Raw genomic sequence first — 25549 nt, forward strand, 5'->3', positions numbered from 1 at the left:
CCTATCATGCCAGAGAGATGTGGTTGCACTACATTTATGACTCCTTGCAAAGTAATATCTTCAGCATTGTTTGATAAGAGTTCAATTTTGAATCATTACACTACATATAACATATCCCTGTTGCCCTTTAGTCATAACACCGGCTTTCTCGAAGATCCTAATGCTGTACAATCAAAACTGTTTCTATCAGCCCATGCACAGATGTGGCATGAGCATTCTAAAATAAACACTGACTTTGGTGATAATAATCACATCTCTCTAGAAAGTGATTAAGCTTCAGGTAAAGTCAGTGGATCATATATTTATCGAGATACGACCATTCTTGGGAGTCACTATTTAATTCTGTCTAGGTTAATTTCTCAAATACACATAAATCAATCAATAGCCCTCTCAACCTTTTTTCAAAATTCGCAAAAGTCAGATGGTGAGCCCTGACCCTGTCTCAGCACCATGCATCACTACTTTTCAAATCTCAATTTGTACTTCCTAAGTAAACCTAATACCATCAATCTGACTATAAACTGCTTTTAAGGAGAATGATTTCTTGATATAAATAAAAACTGGAAACAATTTTTGTACATACTCCAACCCTATTCTTACAACCAGCTCAGCTATAGCGGTCGGAAGAAGACAGATGTATTTGTATGTACCGAATTTGCAGGTAGTAGACTCTCTCCCCAACCTTTGAACCCCAAACCCAAATATTGTGATTAGAGAGAGAGAGAGAGAGAGAGAGATAGGGAGAGAGACAGAGAGAGAGAGAGTGAGAGAGAAAAAGAGAGAGCGAGAGAGGGAGAGAGAGAGAGTGAGCACTGATTTAAAATGCTCACAAAAGTAGCAGTGTAGCAGTATATTTACTACAATAAATGTTGAAGTAAGATTTGGTCAAAATTATATATACTTTCCACAAAACTTTGACTCTGAGGTCAATGGCAGTTTATTAATTGTGTGGGAATTAGTATCTGCAAGATTTGCAGCAATGTGTTCTGTTGTGAGGCATTAAAATCCATGTTGTATAAATACCCCTAATAATTGTTCAAAAATAATGTAGCATAACGTATGGCATTAATACCAGTTAATCACAGAACATGCCTTTTAATTTCTGCATAATTTATAAAGTGCAACATAAAACCAGCAGCCCCACATGTAAACTGTTCAGGATTCAGGAGGTGCTCTCCATCATTTGTTTACTCTTCAATATGGTGTTTTGTGTTGGTGTACCCTATGATTGCCAGCAATAAGTCCCAGTTTGTTTTTAGGGGGCTACCTCTCCGCTAGAAACAAGGCAAATAAAGGCAATTGGTAACCTGTTTGCCTTTTTATGGGAGATATCCTAAGGCACCCTCAAGATAGATTTCCATAAGATACCTAATTTTAGCAAAAGTCATTATTATCAAAATATCTAGGAGGGAAACAAGGACAACACTTATATGTTTATTCTGAAGATGATGAAATATGATGGTTGGAAAACAAACATCATCAGTGCACAGAAAGTGAGACAAGCTTCAATTGCACCTGTTGCCTGTCTGAACATTGACAGTGCCTGTAAGAGATATCAGATGGATGTATGACGTTACAACGCATGCTTTTACCATGCATGCTGTTACAACGCAAGTATTACAACGCAAACTTTTACAACGCATTACACTTGGGGTTGCTGGATAGTGAATAGTTTAATTTACTATTCCAACTCCAGTCCCCGTGGACACTAGGGAAGGTGTTGGATAGTAAATTAAATCTATTCCCTATCCTAGCGCGCCCCCCAGTGTAATGCGTTGTAAAGGTTTTCGTTGTAATACTTGCGTTGTAACAGCACTGCGTGGTAAAAGTTTCGTTGTAAAGGATGTTTCCCTATCAGATAGGTGTTCCCATTTTGGGGACCTGCATGCTGACAGGTGTTTCCACACCACAGGGAGCATCCTAGGTGAAGAGTCCAATCTAGCTTGTGGATATCCTAGTATTTCCATATTAAAGAGGCCTTAAATTGATACCACAGATTATGAGGCAGTAGTACGGTTGCTTTATCCTCCTCATTGAAGTGCATCATTGGAAAAGGTGATTGTGTCCATGCCATATTACTCAACCTGAAGATGTGTGCACATATTAAATGCTCTAGCATTCTGCATATTTCTCCAAGTCACAGTATTGCTATCCCTAAAAGACATCTTACAAACTCTCTCATTCCTGAAATGAAAATTGAAAAACTTACATTAAAATGTAGAATTGCAATATTCTGAGTTGATTCTGTGGTGACCTTTTGTACCAGCGAAATATTTTCAGGTGTCCATGATACCGTGTTCAGTGCAGCAGGGTTGCTTAAAAAAAGTTAAAGAGAGGACAGTTTGGATGTGGAGATTGTGACACACAATTTCGTTTAGTATTTATCGTCCTCCCCCACAATGATGATGCCCACATAAATCAGAGTTAGAGAGACTCTTCTAATAAAGACAAATAGCACATCATGAAGATATGGGCTGTCATTAAAAGAATCTGCTTTTCCACGCTTCCCCTGGAACTGCCCTGGCTATCTATGGTGCTGGTTTGTGAAGGCAGCAGAAGTAAGTCAAAGGCCTATATGAACCATGGCTGGATTCTCATTACTAGAAGCACCTCAACTGAAAACAAGATAGCAAATTCTACAACAGCGGTGGCACAAGAAGCTGTTACTGTGGAACCACAGGTGGTCAATATCCCTTGATTTCAAATTCCTGCCATTTTGGTCGACCAATGTCGATGCAATATCTCTTAATGGAAATCAATCTTACCAACAGGAACTAGAGGAACTTGAGGAGCAGATATGTATTTCAATGAAACATGTCTGGAAACCCCTCCGACACAACCTTCTGGCACATGGTTCACAATCACTGGGCCCAGACCGGCACCATTCTTGATGTTAAGGTGTGTATTCTAGGACTGCAACCAGCCATGTTTACAAGCTTCTACAGCTTGGTGGTAATGGTGGTAGTCAATGAGGTTGAAGCTATTATTGAGCTAGTTTCATCTATGAAAAAATGGAGCCCATAAGCTCTCTGCTCTGTGAGACCATCGTAGTATTGAAAGGTTGCCAAATCTGCAGTAGCTAATATTATTTGGTTCAAGACTGTCATGCCTTCATTGAAAGTCTCCTGGAAGTCATCTTGGCTATCCCTGAGTAAATCTGTGATCATTGTTAGAAAGATCCTCAGAGTATAATCTATCTCCTTAAAAGTGCAGTAGTATTAGTGGCCTTAATGGAAACAGTTGAGGTGCCATATATGTTCCTCCTACAGAATCTAGTTTCTCGCTCTCCTTTTGCTGGTGGTACAGTTACAAATGGAGCTGTAGCATTAGGTCTCAAAGTCAGTGATGCAATTGTAGAATCTGGTTGCGGATCAGATCTTCAGAATAAGTAATCTTGATCCATAGGTTTCTAGTTCTGCAGCAAATGGGAAGAAGCAGCTTTGACAGAAGTTGAGCCTAGAAAAAGCTGCCTTTGCTGATTTGAATTGGCCTAGTACCAATAGCAGCATATGTCTCAAATACAGAGTTTGAACAATCAGAGATAACAATTATGATATGGTCAACACTAAAACAGAACAATTTGCAGCACCCTTTGTAAACTACATGAAAGGTGTTCTTGTTGTGTAAAGAAAATGACAGGAATACCTCAATGATTACCTACATCACATAGGAAATGAGAATGTAGGCATACCTATATATATTGAATCCAAAAGGTGATGACAGTGATCCATAATCTGGGTTGCTTGCGCACTCAGCGATCAGGTTCGCGGGATAGTAAATCAGGAAACCAAAGCACATCTCAGAGGTTGTGCTATAACCACCCTGAAATAAAACAAAATCAAAACAACAAAACTGATTAGTCATGTACAGCTATCACAGTGCATGTCCACATTAGTGAGTAGACTCTTTACCTGCACACAAAGTGATAACATATTGTCTTCAACATTGTAGGTGCGTGGTTGTAGACAAGTGTTGCTTCTTGTTCCATGTCTCCAAATTGCAAGGGCTGTTAGCCTGTTAACTCCTCTTAAATTGTTCGCCTGACATAAACCATGACCAAAACGGTATTCTGTCACTCTCACTGATACAAATATGTAGCTCTTCCTGACATTTGCAGAACTGTTTAGCTATAACCTCTTGAAATTAATTCCAAGGTCAGCGGAGGACTATGTGTGGAATTTCAAGCATATTTCTGCAAAGTGCATATTATCCTTACAGCCTGGTTTAAGAATTTGGCGGGAAGATATAAGTCTCTTGGTATGGCATAGGACTTTCCACCCTGCAGACCTAGGGTCCTCTTGCCACCTAATTTTGTGTTTTCACTGCGGGTCCTGTCAATGTTGTGAAAGTTTGATGGAATGCTCCATCAAACATGACGGCTGACCGTCAAACTTTTGAAGCATTTTATATTTTTGGAAAAACAAACTTTCAAAGTGAGAGACTGTTAATAAGTGTAAAACTAATGGTCCCACACAATGGGTGTCATTTCCCAGGTTTGGGAGTCATTACTTTTTTTTCACCATCCCTCACCTCTAGGGTTTACAACAGCAAAGCGATTGAACACTAGCCACTCTAAATAGGGCATTAGTGACTATATTATTGACTAATATAATTATACATTAGTGTAATTTAAATTTTTTTTATATTTGAATGAATAAACAATATGGTAAGGGGCCAGGTGAAGGTGGAATTACATAACTTGTGTGGGATGTTAAGTATTCTGAAGAAAGGGATGGAGCATGAATAGAAAGAGTGACAAAAAGAGGTTTAGACCCTAGCGTCCATCCTAAAGAAAAAGAATAAACAGGAACATTGAATGGTCATAAAGAAAAGGTTTGTCATCGGACCTGTTACTGTAAGGCTAGTGGGGCTGGCAGAATATTAAACACAATACTTCTAGAATGTATAGAAAGGAGGATTCCACTCAGACACCAACCCCAGTAAAGATGGGAGCATTTTATTGCAGCATGGTTTCTCCTGCCCTTTCCCTCTATAGTGCTTAGGTGAAACATTTTTAGAGACCCAGTCAAAATGTAATTTTACTGTTCAGGTACTCTCTTTCCCTTAGCAGGAAAGTTTATGATAGATCATTATTGTACATGGGAACACACTTGCATACATTCTTTCTGCTGAGGCAATGTAACTGTGTATATTGACCCAATTGTAGCACCGACCCAGGCTCTAGGGCCAGTGAATGGATTTTTCCATGTTAAGGAAATATTTGTTATATTCAAGCATTCACCAGAGATTGAGGGCTAGTATTAACTTTTTTTGTCTGTCACAACCTAAGATCTTGACGCTGATTTCCTTTTCTTCTTGCAGGCACAGCAGGACTTTATCAGTTGATGAAGGAACACATGTATGCAAGTATTGTGTCCAAGCAATTTCAAACTAGTGATTGAAAGCACTATTATCAAAGTTAACTTACATATGTTACATCGGTACGTTTTGTGGTGTTGTAGGTGCATTCTACCTGCAACACATCACCCTGTGAGAGAAAAGAAAGACAATTGATTTGCATTTATACAATCAGGGTTTATACTTTGCAGTATGCTCTGCACAAATGTGCTCTCTGTTTTTGTATTTGTAACTTTTCAAACTTTGTGGATAGCTAAAGATAACTAACTATACATAGCAAAATAATGTACACTTAAGCTGAATCGTATGGTAGTCAGAATCCTACATGATTATTTACCCTCCAAACCTCTCAAGAAATGCTGCAAAAATATAATATAAGGCTGATGCAAGAACATCCTCCAACTCTCTAATTCTGTCCAAATATAGACGCCTGAGGAGTGGAAATCTAAACACCACTCTCAAGGTTATCTCTCTCAAAAGGTCCCTGTGGATTGATCTCTTGAATAGTGAACTGAACATTTGTCATAAGGTCAAGATTCCCTATGGATCTAAACTACTCTCGATTCCATAATCCCTCCTCAAAACTACCCTCCTGATAGCACCTTCAAGAATAAACAGATTATGATTAGGCTCCTGGTGAGAACCTTGAAAAATGTTATCTCCCCTTCCTGAAACTCCATGACGGCTTTGTCTGTTGGGCTTCATACTCCTTTTTCACCTAGCTCGTTATTGAATGACTCACCCTGACACCACTATCTTTCCAAGTTCTTCTTCTCTTCCCACTATCAAAAATTACTTTACCACTGCAACCTGCACTCCTCTGTGAACTATTCCTTTTAGTGCTGTGGAGGAGCTCATGACAAATTAGAAACAGCCTGAGCCACCCACTATTTCCTAATTCATGTTCTCTGACTCTTCATTGATAACAACACTCACAGTTTACCCTTGTGGAAACTCCCTGCACCAGGCCATTTTTACCTGATATTCCTGTTACCTCCTCCCATCACTTCTATAAGACTTCTTCTCAACGATAACCAGGTCACATTCCTGATATCTCCTTCCCCTACAAACCACTCCCTTCTCAAATGCCTCCCTCCTCTCTTCACAGTGTGTGTGCATGTCTGAAAATGATTATGATAGCTTCCCTAATGACCTTAACAGTGCCCCCTAAGTCCACACTGCTCTCTCAATATAAGATATTCTATATAGGTCTAAGGAAGCATTAAATGTGTTGGTGCCTTGAATTACTTTGCATTAGAGAGGTGTTCCTTCCTGGCTTATGAATGCACTGTGAAGCCAGACCTAAAACTCCATGTGCAGTAGTGTACCGTAATGACTGCCTTCTCCCATTTCTGCTGCTTCCAGAAAAAAACAAAAACATTGTAAATGTAAATGTAAATGTATAGGCATTTATATAGCGCACTACTTACCCGTAGGGTCCCAAGGCGCTTCGACCGCTGCGAAACCCTTCCTGGCTTCCCTGAGAGATGGTCCCTTAATGGGTATCTCCAGGGTGAGACCAGGCATCCCCGGCGGTCTGGTGGGGCCGTTAGTGAAGATGAGGCAAGCTAATGCCCAGAGTTGCCGAGTGTGATCACTGATCAGAGTGGGCACCGAGGCGAGAGAATTATCGAGTCCGCTGACCCTGGTCCAGAAACCTGCCGCGCCGGGAATCGAACCCTGGTCCCGGGTCGTCCTCTGCTCTCGGGTCTGCCGCCTCTAACCAGTGAGCCACACTACTTCACATGAGCCACACTACTTCACATTACTTTCTAGTTATCTAGGGCACTTAAATATCATTACAAGGTATGTGTGTGCCGCATGAAATGTCAAGCTCAGGTAGTTTCTGCCCTGTCTAGGAGGTTCCTGATGTCATCAGAAAAGACTCAATCATTCTCAGAATGTATCCCTTTCTCAGGAAGCAAGATAAGAAATGAATTGGTGAGTATCCAACAAGGATACTCAGAATGTAACAGAGATCCTTGGTTCCAGACCAGCTATTGTTAACCCCTTCCATGCTCAAGACAAGCTCAGCTCGTCATGAGTCACAGTAGAGCTGTGCTCATGACGAGCTCGTCATAAAGGCCATGGCCCGCCCACACACGGTTAATTCCCCACCTGTGCGGAAGAATTATTCAGCTCCACTGTGAGTCATGACGAGCTGGGCTCGTCACGAGCGCAGCTGTGCAGCGGACCCCGCACCGTGGGGGGAATTACCCCCGCAGTGAAGGGGTTAATGAAATGGATGCCAACAGAGAGGGCTGAGGAGCTTGAAGTGGAGATTTTTCCACAGGAGGAATATAGACTTCTTCTGAAATAAGTGGACACATCAATTGCCTGAAACTGCATGATTGCTCTTGTGCAGTCAAGTGTCAGAACAGGGACAACATTCAATCCACTGTCCTAGAAGGACAATGTGGCACTCCATCAATCATCTGGGAAGAAGAAGATCCAAAACATTAGCAGATTTGTCATGGGGTTTTTGGGAATTTTGTCTGGAGAAAAGTATTTCAGTGACTGCGGAATATCTGCTGGGGAGATTGAAAACAATAACGGATTGACAGTCCCATCTTTTTTTTAGTATTTTAGTGTTTAAAGCTGCATTCATCTCTTTTTAAACAAATATCTATGTTTTGGGGACCATTCTTGGTTAACCTTTTTGCCTTCAGGCTGGGCCATCAGCTTCCTAGATCCTTTAGTTGGAGACCAGATCTAGATGCAACGGCCATAGATGCTTTTCTGCAAGACTGTGTCAAAGAGCAGGGATATCCTTTTTTGATGATAACCCACCTTTTGACACAAACAAGGTGTCAAAGGGGCAGATCTAGTTGTAGTGAATCCTATTTGGAGAGCTCAGGTATTGGATCCAGATCTGATTGAGCTTTCCTGGGATTTTTCAATCCATCTACATTATTGCCCAGATATTCTTCAGTATACCTTAAGGAATCCCCATCACCTAGTGTCATAGGGTACATTACATCTGATGGCTTGGAAGATTACCGGGAGCTATGGAAAGTATCTGGTCTTCTGGCACAAGCTCAATACCCCCTTATCACAGCATGGACAATTGGAACATTTAAGAGGTATAAATTAGCATAGTCCAGATGGTTACATGGGTGTGTTCAAAGGGGTATTATTCCCGTGGGGTCATATGTTATCAGTATTCTGAGTTTTCTATTGGCAGTGATGGGCCAAGGAATGGTTTACAGGTTAGCAAACACTTTTCGATCTGCTATTTAAGCAGGACATGATCCAATTGATGGTAGTCCTGTGGGAGAATTGCCTTTAGTTAGGAACTTACTCAAATGTATTTGCTTTGTCTTCCTCTAGGACTTAGATATTCCTCCCATTGGGATATTTACACCGTCTGACATCTTGTCCTTCTTGGTAAAGTAAATAAAACCTGTCTCGAAAGGTGCATTCTTCTAAGTTAGCACTGTGAAGCCAGACCTAAAACTCTACGCACGGTAATGTACCGTAATGACAGCCTCCTCTCATTTCTGCTGCTGCCAGAAAAAAACACCAATTATTTTCTAGTTATCTAGGGCATTTAAATAGCATTACAAGGTATGTGTGTGCCACTTAAATGTCAAGTTCAGGCAGGACTGATTTATTCTCAGAATGTATCCCTTTCTCAGGAAGCAAGAGAAGACATGATGTGGTGGGTATCCAACAAGAATGGTTGGAATGGAAGAGAGATCCTGACCAACTATTGTTAATGAAATGGATGCCAACACAGAGGGCTGGGGAGCTTAAAGTGGAGATTTTTCCACAGGAGGAATATAGTCTTCTTCTGAGATAAGTGGACAAAACTGCTTGATGGCTCTTTTGCAGTCCAGTGTCGGACCAGGGACAACATTCAATCCACTGTCCTAGAAGGACAATGTGGCACTCCATCAATCATCTGGGAAGAAGGAGATCCAAAAGTATCTCATTGACTGCAGAATATCTGCTGGGGAGATTGAAAACAATAGCGGATTGACAGTCCTAACTTTTTTAGGATTTTAGTGTTCAAAGCTGCATTCATCTCTTTTTAAACAAATATCTATGTTTTGGGGATCCTTCTTGGTTAACCATTTTGCCTTCAGACTTGGACCATCTGAGTTCCAAATCTTTTAGTTGGAGACCAGATCTAAATGCAACGGCCACTGATGCTTTTCTGCAAGACTGTGTCAAAGAGCAGGGATACCCTTTTTTGATGATAATCCACTTTTCGAAACAAACAAGGTGACAATGAGGCAGATCTAGTTGTGGTAACTCCGATTTGGAGAGATCAGATATGGTATCCAGATCTGATTGAACTTTCCTGGGATTTTTCAATCCATCTACATTATTGCCCAGGTATTCTTCAGGATCCCTTAAGGAATCCCCATCACCTAGTGTCATAGGGTACATTACATCTGATGGCTTGGAGGATTACAGGGAGCTTTGGAAAGTATCTGGCCTTTTGACATAAGCTCAATACCCCCTTTCCAGAGCATGGACAGATGGAACAGTAAAGAGGTATAAATTACCATGGTCCAGATGGTTACATGGGTGTGTGCAAAGGGGTATTAATCCCGTGGGGTCAGATATTGTCAGTATTCTGAGTTTTCTGGTGGCTGTGATGGGCCAAGGAATGGTTTACAGGTGAGCAAACACCTTTTGATCTGCTATTTCAGCAGGACATATTCCAATTGACGGTAGCTCTGTGGGAGAATAGCCCTTAGTTAGGAACTTACACAAATGTATTTGTCTTTGTCTTCCTCTAGGACTTAGATAATACTCCCATTGGGATATTAACACCGTTTTAAATATTGTCCTTCTTGGCAAAGTAAGTAAAACCTGTCTCGAAAGGTGCTTTCTGCTAAGTTAGCACTTCTTCTTTGTTTGGTCTCATGCAGTAAGGTTTTGATTTGTGAGAGCACGAGACATAACATGCATGGTATTCACCCGGGATGAAGTTACTTTCAACATTTTTAGGCAAATAAAATGTAACTCTTATCCAACATTCAGGAAAATTCCAATATTTTGTGTGGTTCAATGTCTTAAAACTTATGACAGCAGAACTTCTCCCTGCCGGTGAGAATCATTTACTAATTTCCATACATAAACAACACAAAGCACTTAGGGGCTGATTACAATGTCAGTGATATCAACACCAATGTGCTGTCAGTGCCGGTCCCACTGCCATCTATATCCCCGGTCAGATCACAGCATTACAATACCGTGTGTTGGACCTCATTGCCCCAGCGATGACCAACATTTTTTGACAGTCTCAGAGGATGGACGGATTTTATTCCCCACAAAGGAGGCGGTGCCTTCTGGGGCACCACCTTGGTAGATTACGATCCACCTACTCACCAGCCATTTCATGTCAGTTCTTCCACGTGAAAAGGCTGGCGGAAAGGATTTTACTGGGGCCCCTAGCATGGCCCCTGTCCCTTGTGGCCCTTCACTATGGTGCCCCCTAAACATCCCTGCATCATGTGACAGGCACCACATGGTGCTTGCCACAGGGTGCAGGGATGTTTATAAACATGCCTATGGCGAAGGGGTTGTGCTGTGGCCCTTTTCCCGGCTGCAGCACAAGCCTCAATGCAAAGAGACATGTTTTCGACTGCCTCCACGACAGTTGGATCCTAATTTGGTGAAATTTTGATAGAATTACACAAAGTTACATGATAACAAAAGCTGGCATTTGGTGATATATTTTAGCATGAAATGCATCTGTGTGTCCATTCCGTGCTGCACAAAATAGCGTCATAAACAGCAGCAGCTAGCGATCTAGTTGATTGGATTATTCCCATGTGCCCGTGGAAAGTATGTGTGATGACCAGTGAATAATGACACATCATGATCAATGTTCCCCCTAAATATTTATCTCTCTGTGCGGCAGTGTGCAAATGGCATGTGACAATTCAATATGCAAGGTTATGTGAGCTATTAAATGCTAAAATTGTGCCTCTGATTTGATTCCCATTACTGTATCACACTTTCATCTATTCTGTAAGTGTTGATAAAATTAGTTGGTTCAAATGCTAAATATGTTGTCATTCCTTTTTGGGTGATGCTGAAACTTTTCACCCTTCCTTTCTTGATCCCTTGGAATAAAATAGTATCTTGTTCCTGGGAAACCAATGGGACATTACATTATCCACCAACGGCACAGCCCGAGCCCAAAGAAAAACATTCAGTAGCCATGCTCTATTTATGCTCTTATTCAGGCTTTAATTGTGCTGCAAAACAGGGTCTGATTTATGTAGTGAAAGCTATAAAAAATATCATTAACATGGCACCCCTCAATTCAGTGGTTTGGGCTGGCACCACTGCTCGATGTGGTCCGGTGGATAGATTTTAGCTGTTGAAATGGGAAACTCAACTTCTAAATTCCAGCTTTACCATTATCTAAACATGCTAGTAATACCCATTATAACATAAATGTAGACATGGCCTCCAAAATAGTGGCATTTGCCTGAGAAAGGCAGTGTATTCACCGTGCCATCGGAGCTACCCCACATAGGCTGGGGACTAGTGGGCAGGGTAAAAACAGTGGAACCAGGAGAAAAGGAATATAATCCCAGCTTTCCCATATGGGTAGATTATAAGTTATTTGTCAATCACATTTTTAACTTCTGCTTCTGTGCTCATGTTTTGCCAACAATGGGAAAATTCAAAATCAGACTGAAGGCTGCTAAAATTATGAGATTTAAAGAACTGGACTGGAACTCATTGTCTACAACCTTGTGAGAGACAACACCCAGTCTCGTGGTCTGTTTTACAAATATGCTTAGGCATGGAAGCTACAGCTCTTGGAGCTTGCACCACTCATTGCAGTTTGAGTTTGACTAGTTTGCCAAATTATTTGAATTTGAGCAAATCCTATTCTCCTTGTGCCTGGGTCTCCTAATCTGCCACTATTTGAGAACTGAGTACCCCAGAAACCTCCTGTGGAGTTGACTGCATTAGCATGAGTTGCCTTTATTTCCCAACTGGTTTCCCTACACCTCCGCACAGAGGCAGGCACAAATAGACAGATTATATTTTCACCTCTTGAAATTAAAAGGTAAATATCGATCATGGTGTGTAGACTAAAGCTCTCTAGGGGAGAAAACATGACAAGGTTACTAAGAGGAGCTAGGAGAACTGGAAGAGGGAACAAAGAATAGGTTTTAGCAGAGAGCACTAGAGGAGAGCTGAATGAGGAGGTGGCAGAGGAGAGCACTGGAGAAAAAACTATCCGGAACAGTCAGTGTGGATTACTAGAGGAGAGAACGAATCAATCAATCAATCAACAGAATTTGTATAGCGCGCTACTCACCCGTAAGGGTCTCTAGGCGCTGGGGGGGGGGGTCGCTACTGCTCGAACAGCCAGGTCTTGAGTTGTTTCCTGAAGGAGAGATGGTCCTGGGTCAGCCGTAGGTGAGTGGGGAGGGAGTTCCATGTCTTGGCTGCCAAGTAGGAGAAGGATCTTTCTCCGACGGTGGATTTCCGAAATCGTGGGACGGAGGCGAGGGCGAGGCTGGCGGATCGGAGCTGGCGGGTGGGTGTGTAGAATGTGAGGCGGCTGTTGAGGTACTTCGGGCCCATGTCGTGGAGAGCCTTGTGTGCGTGGGTGAGGAGTCTTAACGTGATCCTCTTGCTGACGGGGAGCCAGTGAAGGTCTTTCAGGTGGGCAGAGTTGTGGCTGCGACGAGGGATGTCCAGGATGAGTCGTGCTGAGGCGTTCTGAATGCGCTGGAGTATTTTCTGGAGTTTGGCTATGGTTCCAGCGTAGAGGGTGTTCCCGTAGTCCAGATAGCTAGTGACGAGGGCCTGGGTGACCATCTTCCTGGTTTCGGTGGGGATCCATCGGAAGATCTTTCCGAGCATGCGCAGGGTATTGAAACAGGATGATGAGACGGTGTTCACTTGGTCATCGTGAGGGAGGAGTCCAGGATGAAGCCTAGGTTGCGTGTGTGGTCCGTTGGTTTGGGTGCACTGCCCAGGGCGGGGGGCCACCAGGAGTCGTCCCAGACGGAGGGAGATGGTCCGAGGATGAGGACTTCCGTCTTGTCTGAGTTCAGTTTCAGACGGCTGATCTTCATCCATTCTGCGACGTCTCTCATTCCTTCCTGGAGGTTGGCTTTGGCGGTGGCGGGGTCGTTGGTGAGAGAGAGGATCAGCTGGGTGTCGTCAGCGTAGGAGATGATGTTGAGGTTGTGTTGGCGGGCGATGTCTGCGAGAGGGCTCATGTAGATGTTGAAGAGGGTGGGGCTGAGTGAGGATCCTTGCGGGACGCCGCAGATGACTTCGGTGGCCGCGGATCGGAACGGGGGGAGGTGAACTCTCTCGGTTCTTCCGGCGAGGAATGAGATGATCCACTCCAGTGCAGCTCCTTGGATTCCGGTGTTGCTGAGGCGTTGTATCAGGGTGCGGTGGCATACGGTGTCGAAGGCTGCTGAGAGGTCCAGGAGGATGAGGGCAGCCGTTTCCCCGTTGTCGAGCAGGGACCTGATGTCGTCGGTGGCTGCAATGAGGGTGGTCTTGGTGCTGTGGTTTGCTCGGAAGCCGGATTGTGAGGGGTCGAGGGATCCGTTGGTCTCGAGGAAGGCGGAGAGTTGACTGTTGACGGTCTTCTCGATGACTTTGGCTGGAAAGGGGAGGAGCGAGATGGGGCGGAAGTTCTTGAGGTCCGTGGGGTCCGCGGTGGGTTTCTTCAGGAGGGCGCTCAGCTCGGCATGTTTCCAGCTCTCCGGGAAGGTGGCGGATGCGAAGGAGCTGTTGATGATGTTCCGGAGCTGGGGTGCGATGATGGAGTCGGCTATGTTAAAGATGTGGTGTGGACAAGGGTCAGTAGGGGAGCCGGAGTGGATGGTGTTCATCATGCGGGTGGTGTCTTCGGTGCTGACAGGGGTCCAGGTGCAGAGGGTGGTGGTGGGAGGCGTAGGTGCGGTGGTTGGGTGCGTGGTCAGCGCGCCGAAGCTGTTGTGTATGTCGGCGATCTTACGGTGGAAGAACGAGGCGAGAGAGTCGCAGAGGTCTTGCGAGGGGGTGATGTCGGTGTTGCAGGCGCTGGGGTTGGAGAGCTCTCTAACAATGCTGAAAAGCTCCTTGCTGTTGTGGGTGTTGTTGTCCAGTCGTTCTTTGAATGCTGTCTTCTTGGTAGTGCGGATCAGCTGGTGGTGTTTGCGGGTGGCGTTCTTGAGGGCGGTCATGTGTTCTGCTGTCTGGTTGTGGCGCCAGGCTTTCTCGAGGGTGCGGCAGGTTTTCTTGGAGATTTTGAGGTCGTTGGTAAACCACGAGGCTTTCCTGCTGCCGGGTCTGTTGGGAGGGTTCTTCAGTGGTGCGAGTTCGTCGGCGCAGTTGGTGAGCCACTGTGTGAGGTTGCGAGCTGATTTGTCAGGGTCCGTCGTGTTGGTGCGTGGGTTCTGGCTGAGGGAGGTGGTGAGCTGGTCGGCGGTGATCTTGCTCCAGATTCTGCGGGGAACCTGTTGCGGGTGATGGTGGGTTGTGGTTTTCCTGAAGTTGAAGTGGACGCAGCTGTGGTCTGTCCAGTGTAGTCCGGTGGAGTGGCTGAAGGAGATGTGCTTGCTGGAGGAGAAGACGGGGTCAAGCGTGTGACCGGCGTAGTGGGTGGGGGTGTTCACCAGTTGCTTGAGTCCAAAATTGGTGAGGTTGTCCAGCAGGGCGGCGGTGTTGCAGTCCTTGTTGTTCTCCAGGTGGAAGTTGAGGTCCCCTAGGAGGATGTAGTCTGCGGAGGTGAGGGCGTGTGGACTGACGAAGTCTGCGATGGCTTCGCTGAATTGTGTGCGTGGTCCCGGGGGTCTGTAGATGAGGGTGCCTCTGAGGGTGGTCTTGGGGTCTGTGTGGATCTGTAAGTGAAGGTGTTCGGCGGCGGTGAGGGTGTCGTCGGAGTTGGTCGTGATGTGGATGGTGTTTCTGTGGACGATGGCGATGCCCCCTCCGGTTTGGTTGACGCGGTCCCTCCGGGTGATCTTGTAGCCCTCCGGGAGGGCTATGGCGATGTCGGGGGCTGAGGAAGCTTTCATCCAGGTTTCCGTGAGGAAGGCGACGTCTGGTGATGTTGTGTCGAGGAGGTTCCAGAGTTACACGGCGTGCCTGTGGACGGAGCGGGTGTGGAGCAGGATGCACCTAAGGTGGTTGTTGCTGGTGCTCTGCTTGGCGGGTACCGGGCAGGTCCTGAGGCAGGTGAATTGGCAGGTTTGGCAGGTGAAGGGTCCGTGTTTGCGCCTCGGGGTGGCTTGGTAGCAGGCGGTGTTTCGGCCGGCGTTGAGTGCGTGGAGGGTGGTGGTGTCGTAAGTTCTTCGGGTGGGTTGGAATCGTCGAGGACCAGGAGTCCTGGCACTGGGCGCGGTCCAGGCGCGGACGGGCGTAGACGGGCTTGCCTTTGGCATGCCTTCGGTGCACAATCGGCGCACCCGCTGCGCGTGACCGCTGTGCGTACGTGCGGTCTCCATATGAGGCGAAGTGGGAGGGAGGAGCAGCTGGGAGGCGGGAGCGGGGCGGCCAATGGGGTAACAGAAGGAAGAAGGGGGCGGGGCCGTGAGGGAGCAGCGGCGGGAAGCGGTAAGTGGGGAGAGGGGGGCCACACCAGTGGGTACAAACCTAAGGAAATGGCACAAAACTCACAGTTAACAGAGAGGAAGTACAATTAAACAATTACAGCAAAATGACAAAAATGCGACGAAAATGCGGAGACCAACGGAGGAGGTAGCGCGAGCGGCAGCGAGGGGGCACCGAGGCAGGGACGGACCTGTGGCGCTGGGGCAAAGAGCACGCCTACAGCTGGAGGGCCGTACGGCGTGGGGGTGTCCTGGGGTCAGGTCACGAAGAGGAAGAGAAGCAAGGAATACAGGAGTAGAGCAATGCAAGAAAGCACTGGATGAAAGCGCTAGAAGAGAGTACCAACAGACAGCTCCGAAGAAGAGCATGATGATTAGATAGTGGAAAGCACTGGAGGAGAGCATGAGGAGAAAGGGGGGGTGGAGAACAATGGAGGAAAACATGAGGGAGACCCCCGAAGAAGACCTCTGAAGAAGAATGTGAAGAAGAGGGGGCAGGAGAAAGCAGCGTTGGTGATCACAAAGCAGAGGGGGCGGAGCACAGTACTGGAAGAGAGCATACAGAGGAGGGTGTAAAAGGAAGTGCTATTAAAGAGGGGGAAGAGGAGTGGGTCGCCCAGTCCACTAGATGAGGCCATAAAAGGAGAGGGCAACAGAGAGCACTGGAACATAACAGAATAGAACACGAGAAGAAGGAGCAGTGGGGAGCACCAGAAGAGAATAACAGAATAGAGCAGGAAGAAGAGGGGGCTTCAGACAGCATCGGAGAAGTGCATGACAAGTATGGGAAAACATACATCCCTGGAGAATAACACTGGTGAAGCATTGGGAGCACTGGATGCAGGGTTTTAAGTAGGATGCAAAGAGTGAGGGTCTTTAAAAAGGGGTGTGGCCTGTCTAATTAAGGTAGTGACTTAAACACATGATCTAAATTTTTTATTTCTGTGATATTTTTAGTGGATTACTCAACCAGCATACAGTTATTTTCGATGCTTTCATTTTTGCTTCTATTCATATAACATACCAACTGACATACATCTAAAACCAGCCAGGACTATTGGATTTGTCGAAGGTTGTTAGCTGTTTAAGGTAAATTAGTACCAATAATAATTTTGTTGTAAATAATTGATGGAGCAGGGTCTTGCGTAATAAAACCTGCTAAGATTGATTACCCTGGTTTGGGAAATATTAATTAATTTAGTTATATTTTACTGAATAGTGGTAAACTAAACTGTGCATGCGTAAAACAAATGTGATGACGAAAGTGTGGAGTAGGCCGCAATCCTGTGCATGACTGCTGCAAAGAGCTAATGACTAAAATGTCTGAATAAAACAAATACAATATTAATGCTTTTGGAGAGGTATACACGTATTAGCAGATCCACTTAGAAGAAGTCCCAGAGCATAAGCCTTGCCAGCATCAATGCAGGGGAGGCATCTAACACCCCTACACTGTGGTCCACACATTCTCATTGACCAGTGCTCAGCCAACACCCCAAAGGGTATGTGAGAAACCTCAGTGATCCAGGGAGGCTGTCTTTGACAGGCAGCTTCAGAGCCAGGTCAAGGGACATCATCCTGGAGTACAAGGATTTATGTGTAGTGTAGAAACCTGCCTTTAATGAGTAGCCTATGAACGTGATTCTATAAGCACATACTGCCCAGGGGAGATTCCAGCATTAGCTGCTTTTATGAGGAGCTGATGATGTACTAACAGAGAACTCTGCACTGAGGAGCTAAGGGCGAGATCAGCTCTTCATAGTTTTCACTGAGTGCATGGCCCCGGCTTCCCCAAATGGACCTTAATGCTTCACAGACCTCCCTGTCCTGTGAGATGTTAGAGGAGTTGACACTGTAAATGGCAACTTCAGGGAAGTCACAGTGGTGATCTCTGCTGCAATGGACCAAGCTACATTTCCTAGGGCTCAATCCAGCTCCCCAAAAAGCATTGGGTTGAGGCTACTTAGCCAGTTTGCTAAAGGCCATGCCCAGAACTTGCATGTGCACCACTTTGGCATTTGCCCTCTAAGCATCTCCAACATTTCCATGACTCAAGCATCCTGAATCACTAGCTGCAGGTAACTTCTAGGCCCCCAACTGAATCTACTTCTAAAGACTCCTAGGTTGGGCACCATTAGCACAGAGAATTGTGTTTGGACCTGTGACCAGTGTTTGAAGGGCCACAAATGAAAAACAACTACTTTGCTCTATGTACGGGCATCTGAGAGAAGGCGGGGACAGATGGAGAGAAAACTGTGATCAGCAGCCGCAATCAGATAGAGACCTAAAAACCTGATCCATCTCTGCAGCAGTCACACAGGTAATGAGCCAGCTGTCAGTTTCAAAGTCATGCGGCATAATCAGAACTGTTATAACTGCATTGGGGTGCACTATGTTCTGTAGTTGCTAATAATACCATATCTTGCTAGTTAATCTTGTAGTTGTTAGTAATTCTTGTATCACACACAATCTGTTTGTGTAGTATTGTATTGCTTGTAGATTAAAGTACTTGTTATAAATCAAGTTACAATATTTTCTTGGCTAGAGGTGCTTGGGAGCAATTGTGTTCTGAGTCTCTAACCCCACACCAATCTCCCATATGAAACTTGAAATGTTTGCACTACTATTCTCCTAATGAACAACTAAAGGAGTGTACATGTTGCTCAGTTTTCAGAGTTCATACAAGGACAGCCTAGTCATCAGTGGTGAAAGAAGTCAATCCCCAAGGTTGTGACACAGAATTCCTGTGTGCCTCATGACGCCTGAACAGGTTTTGGTGTGTGCTTATAGTACATGGTAACCACACATGTTTATAGGTGAATAAATCCTGTTTGCACTTCTGACACATATCCAATGTGAGAATCCTCAGTCTACTCATTGTAACCAATGCCCACTGCAGTCTAAAACAAAGTGTCTTGAATCAACATCATTATTCTATTCCTGGTCAGATATATCAATTGCCAAATCATTTGAAGATTGGTATCCATATTTTAAAAGATGACCAATGAGTTTTCTCCTGCATCATCATAAGACAAGCTACTGTCTCAGTAAAAATCATCTGAAAAAGCACTCCAAACTTATGATCATGCAGAATTTGCCAGTGTTATCTGAGACTTTTTTTGAAGCCATATGAGACTTAAATTATTTTATTATTTTTACCCTAGCATCATGTTTCTACTGAAAAATGAGACACCAAATATAGCTAAAACTCTCTTCAGCCAAAACCAAACATAAGTTCAAGACAGTCACAGCTCAAAACAGTCGTCAGTCTTCCTCAAGCAAGAAATACATTTTTGTAAGTCGAGGGACAAAATTAAGCATTGAAAAGTCTAGAATTTGTATACCTCTTCCATCAGGTACAAACACTCGAGGTACCCCTTTGCCTCAGATTCATTCAGCATGTTCCAAAACAATAGCACACTACAACCCAAATAGTCTTACTAAAAATAAACAGATAATTTGGACAAGTTGTCTGATATTTTCTTGGCTGTTAAGGAACTTTCTTGTACCTTTTAGAGACCAACACAGCACGATTTCTTACTCCAAAAGGACTATCCAGTCTGGTCTCAAATCAATTTCTTAGATAATGAATTACTAATGGGACACTGGACATCATCTGGCTCATTATGCTGTTTTTGTTTATGTGACATTATTAATTGACACATATCCAATGTGAGAATCCTCAGTCTACTCATTGTAACCAATGTCCACTTCAGTCTAAAACAAAGTGTCTTGAATCAACCTCATTATTCTATTCCTGGTCAGATATATCAATTGCCAAATCATTTGAAGAATGGTATCCATATTTTAAAAGATGACCAATGAGTTTTCTCCTGCATCATCATAAGACAAGCTACTGTCTCCGTAAAAATCATCTGAAAAAGCAGTCCAAACTTATGATCATGCAGAATTTGCCAGTGTTATCTGAGACTTTTTTTGCAGCCATATGAGACTTAAATTCTTTTATTATTTTTACCCTAGCATCATGTTTCTACTGAAAAATGAGACACCAAATATACAACTAAATACTAGCTAATGGTTTCTTTCTTTATAAAGCCAATCAGAGGTGTCATTTTTCATTTTCCCTATACAGTTATATTGTTCTATTTCTTACTGTGAAAATAACTAACATCAACAAACTTTAATAGTGTTATATAGAGAAATGTGGATGCAGGACATTCACTAAAGATTGGATTATGCCCCTTTCCACACTATTTGGGTGTACACTCAGCTGCTGACCACCGTCATATGATGGCCATGGTTGCAAGTAGAGGGTGCACAACTCAGAGGACAGGTAAGGGGAGACAGAGGACGAGTGGCATAGACAGAAAATACCCTGTGATACTATCACCATATGGTTGCTGTGTTGAATATTAAGTGACAGCAACAGATTAGTAAAGACATGCAGGGTAACCAGTATAAATGAGGAAAAACTTGTTGAAGATGCATAGAAGATATACTCTAGAACTACTGATATCATCATCATCATCAAGGAATCTTTAGTTTATTTCGGCTTTTTGCCTTAAAAAGAGTACAGAATAAAAACCAATACAAGGCTGGTAACACAATTCATTAGAATAGTAACCTTAGAGATAAAATCATTCATACTAGAGTAAAACATGATTACAATAAACAATCTTGCCGTATAAAAGACTTTAGTATTCGGTAGTAATCAAACGTCTACGTTTGGTCCACATAGCCAGCAAGAACTGAGAAACTGCGAATACTATATGCCTCGACGTATCTATTGTTAAAATTCTAAAAGCATATGTACACTGTACTAAACCCAAATTTTTACAGAGAGGTACTAGCCAATACTTCCTGGGTTTACTGTAGGCTGGACAAAAGAGCAATACATGGAGTTCATCTTCTAAGTCACACCTATACCCTGGCCAAATCTTAATGGAAATAGTTGACCATTTACTCGTAAAAGCTCTTAAGGGTAGAGTACCATATCTCCATTGAAGATAAAGTTTCCTCGATGCAATAGGATAAATGACATCCAAGAAGACCTCAAAGGAATAAAAATATTTTAATGTTAAAAAAGAATTAGTTAGGGTGCCTACGTTAGGAGCGGACAGGACAGCAGTAAGTTTCTCATCCATAAAGATCTTTGTAAGCGACTTTCGCGAAACCTCCTGGCAGCTCCTTTCCGGGTCATACCACATGTCAGGCAATCCCAGTCTTAAGAATTCCTGTTTTAGGAACCTAAGCCAGGGTATTTTTATTGCACTATTACTGCTTAGTACTTCCTTCAGTTCTAGCCTGTAGTTCAGCAATTCTGGCGTTCTCTGGAGCCTATGCCAGAACCTAAGGGGTTTAAGTGCTAGTTCGGCTGCAATAGGTCTCAGGCCCAAGTCCAACCTTAGAGGTATTAGCGGGATACTTTGTGGGAGTGCCAATAACTGTCTAATAAATGTATTTTCCGTTTTGGTAATTTCGGGCCTACATGAATGCCCCCACAACTCCCACCATACAAAATTGCAGCCCTCGCCTGAGTCTTGTAGATCTCCAACGGTGGTTTACTGGGTTTGTATGTAGACGTGTAGGAGAGCTTGAGAATTCCCCCCGCAAGCTGGGCCAGTTTCATTTGAGATTTTACTTGTTGGGGGCCCCATGACAGATTTTCATTCATGGTTCCCCCCAAATACTCAAAGGTCGCTACCCTTTCTAGTATCACTGTGCCCAATCTAGGGTTCGGACGAGTAGATGCCGGAGGGTTGAAGATCATGAATTACATTTTATCAGCATTTATCTCCAGACCACGGCATCTACAGAAATCCTCAAAGCCGTCCAGCACCCGCTGAATCCCCTTTGGAGATTTCGAGAGCAGCAGGGTGTCGTCTGCGAACATAATCGCTGGCACCCTGCTCCCTGCCAACCTTGGTGCATCGCTATTGGGGACACTGTCCAGATGTGAAATTACGCCCTTAACGTAGAGGCAGAACAGGGTAGGTGCCAATACGCACCCCTGCCTGACCCCCCTGCCAATGGGGAATCTTGGTGACAGCGCCCCATTCCTCCTGCATCTGACCTGTGCGAAGTTCCCCTCGTGCAGCCTCACCAGGACTTTTAGAAGTTGTTGTGGGACACCCAAGTTTTGAAGCACGGTCCACTGTTTCCCACGGGGCACTAAATCAAAAGCAGAACGGAGGTCCACAAACACCATGTAGAGGCTACCACCCTCTATCTTCGCCGTTTTCCAGAATAGTAATATTAGGCGGAAGATTTGGTCCACAGTGGAAGTGTTCCTTCTGAACCCCGCTTGGTACAGACTGAGGACTGCGTGCTCCTCCATCCTGTCCTGTAGGCGATCTAGGATGAGCCTTGCAAACATTTATTGCGGGACATCGATGAGGCTGATGGGCCTGTAGTTGGCCAGGAGCAGAGGAGAGCTCTTCTTGAAAATAACACAAAAGATATGTTCCTTAGGCGTATTATTCAAAATTACCTTCACAGTTGGAAGATTTTGTCACTGTAGTGAGCATGAATTGTATAATATCCAAGAGGAATACATACAGTATATCAATTAATTTTATTCAATCATTTTCATCTTAAATCATAAGAATATGTATATCCATCATATATCAATCCACTTTTGGCAACAAAAAGGTATACTGTTTCCTCAGTTTCTCAAAATATACAGTACCATATGACACTTTTGTATTGAATATGGATAGTATTTACATATCTCCCATATATACAATAATTTTGCAAAAATATATACAAAATTACAGTTCAATCAATGCTGATACTATTTACAAAGAAGTGTCGTTGCGTTGACGTTTCGGTCTCATATAGTACAGTTCATCGAGACCATCATCAGGACATGTGTTGCACCATGGACAGAAGAGCAATGAAGGTATAACTAATCCTTTAGCCACTTTAAATTGGGCGCTCAATTCAAGGCCAACTCGAAAAACAATTGAACCAGCTTCGTCGTATTTCTAAGGGAATAAATCACCACTCGATATCCAGCTACTGTCTTGAAAATAGGCACTATCTCTGCTCCCAGCCAAGTACAGGGAACCTCCATGCCCCTCAGGACTGCATTGAAGACAATACAAAAGTACGGGCCCCAGATCCCAGGTTGATGTTTGAAGTGGTCTCCCGGCAATTTATCAAGAACCGCGGCTTTTCCCGCTGCGAGTTTGGTTATTGCATGCCATACTTCCTCTAAGGTAAATTCTAGGTCGTCATGCTGGTCGTTTAGAGCTGGAAGTATCGGCGTCATTTCCATACCTAGATCTCCTGAGTATAGGGCCTTGAAGTGGTCTTCCCAGACATTTGCCTCGATGTTTGGTTCAATGGCAGATTTTGGTTCTCCGCAGTCTGTGCTGACTATAGACCAAAATCTGAGAGCATCCCTTTGGTCTAGGGCACAGGATAAGTTAGTCCACTTATCAAGATCCCACTCTTGCTTGGCGTATTTCATTGTTTTTTATAGTGCAATCTCTTAGCACGAATAACAGGTTTATTGCTGCCAAGCTTTAGGGCCTGGACCAGCTCTGACTTAGCCGTTCAACATGCGGCATTAAACCATGAAGGGACCGTTTTTCTCCGTTTGGACACCTGTGGATTAAAAACAGCGACTAGGGTGGAAACTAGGTTCATATGCAGAACCTGCATTTTTCCATTAGAATCGGGAGGCAGTTTTGAGTTTAAAGCATCAACCTACACGAACAGGGGGAGAATTAAATTGTATAATTTAGATACTTTGCCTGGGGACGCCACTATCTTTTCCCACTTAACCCTACGTCCATCATTTGACAATATAGATCGATCTGTTAGATCTTCGGAGTCTGCCAATACATTTGTTCTAAGACCAGGAAAAACATCTCCAGGCTTAGAGCGTTATGATCGCTGTCGACCCTAGTAATGACCTCAAAGTCGATAACCTTGGACCACAGCCGCGTCTCGACCATAATAAACGTACACCTTGATGAAGTATCAGAATGAGTGCGACCTTTACAGGCCCTAATAGAGTGGTTTAAAGTTAGGGCTGTTATCTGGATCGCTAAAGGGGACCATGTCCTGGGAAATGGAGATTGACTTGGGAGGATGGCCCAATAGTCATCCTCCGCCATATGAGCACCTTCATTCATTCCCTGTAGGGGCTCATAGTGGCAATTCAAATCGCCCGCTATCAGGAGATGGGTATCGCTAGCAATAGAGTACAAGAAATTCAACAGCTCTTCGATAGTGGTTGAATCGCTGGCTACGCTTACTGGTTGCGAATAAACATTCACGATAGCAAGCTTAAAGGATTTGGGCCACCTCAGTACTACACACTGGACATCGTCCGAGTGGGTGGTCACAGTCTCGGCCATACAGCCCAGGTGCAATCCAACCCAGATGGTGAGGCCCCCTGACGGTCGCCCCTTCCCCCCCAATGAGCCGGTACATGGAATGCAGCAAACCCACTCTCATTTGTTCTTCCCTGGCCCAAGACTCTTGAAAGAGGCAGTTGTCAGTCTTATCTACAAAAGAACCCCACTCAGGGCAAGGCAATTTGTTGGGTAGGCCTGCCACATTCCATGATAATATTGTCAAATATTTTAGTTTGCTAGCGACCTCGCTTGTGACACGGCTCCCTGTTGGGGCACCCTCATTAATCAGTACTTGATGGGACTCCAGTGACCGGACTGGCGCGGTACTGCCGAGTGGGTCATCACCGGTGCCTATGGTAATCCCCTGAATAGAGGGGCGGGGATCCGCATTATCACTAGCCAAATTACTACTGATTAGCCCAACCGCTCCCCCCGAACTAGCCTTGCTCTTTCTTTGGGTAGTAGCATAAGTTTCCGCCCGGGTGTGCATAAGTCAATCGACCATTTCCAGGCTACTATAGCTATGTTGGGTAAGTATTTGGCTTGGTGCGTATGGTTGCGCGTGCAAACCCCTCTCAATCCTACCCATGCCTCGATGCTCTACTAGAGTCCATTCAGCTTCAGAATCTTGCAAATAGGTTGGGGGATAATATTATGACAGTGGAAGTGGTTGTATATTAGCCCTTGGACTGTGGTATCTCCAATTACAAATATGCTCCACAGTCCGTGGGTCCTTGAAATTTACCAGCACGCAATCACCAATTATAGTTTTTGGCCTATGCCCCACCCACAACAGCCTGCGCACCATCAGTATTTCACATGTGATGTGGGGGGGAAGTGGTCGATTTTTATTGAGCCAGTCTGATACTTTATTTTTTAGGGACATAAATGATTCCAGACTCAGATTAGATATTTCGGGGACCCCGGACAGGACTACCAAATAAGGGCTTGGTTCAGGGGGCAGATCGATTCTATATTCCCTGGGCGAATCCCTAGCAGGGAGAGCCTGGCCACCCTCTTTAGACTGTACTAAGGTACCCTCCCTCAGAGCATTAGTGCGTGTGGCCACCAGTGCAGTCTGATTTACAGTAGGTACTTTAGGAGTAGGGGGTGCTTCTAGGGGGGTTGATTTGTCTACAACAATCCCCCCCTGTGCAACATTCGATTGTGCAATACCCAAATTTGACATATTTTCCTTCAATCTGTCCACAGTTTCCAGTGACACTTGTTCAATCTTGGAGAGCTGCTGCTCAATCTGTGTAAGTCTTGCTTCAAGTGGTTGGAGGAAAGAACCTAATAGGACACCCAATTTTGCAA

At 44.5% G+C, this 25549-nt stretch overlaps 1 protein-coding gene across 1 annotated transcript in view; it reads right to left on the reverse strand.

Moving 5' to 3' along the window:
* Positions 1-25549, reverse strand: part of LOC144770848 (putative DBH-like monooxygenase protein 2) — a 138202-nt gene that overhangs the window by 21001 nt on the left and 91652 nt on the right. The window contains exons 10-12 of the mRNA XM_078655628.1: positions 5429-5488; positions 3692-3822; positions 2210-2315 (exon numbers count right to left, since the gene is read on the reverse strand). Of these exons, the coding sequence (XP_078511754.1) occupies positions 2210-2315; positions 3692-3822; positions 5429-5488 (297 nt within the window). The remainder of the gene's footprint in view (positions 1-2209; positions 2316-3691; positions 3823-5428; positions 5489-25549) is intronic.

The sequence above is a fragment of the Lissotriton helveticus genome, chromosome 7 (assembly GCF_964261635.1).
Source record: "Lissotriton helveticus chromosome 7, aLisHel1.1, whole genome shotgun sequence".
In the NCBI taxonomy this organism is placed as follows: Eukaryota; Metazoa; Chordata; class Amphibia; order Caudata; family Salamandridae; genus Lissotriton; species Lissotriton helveticus.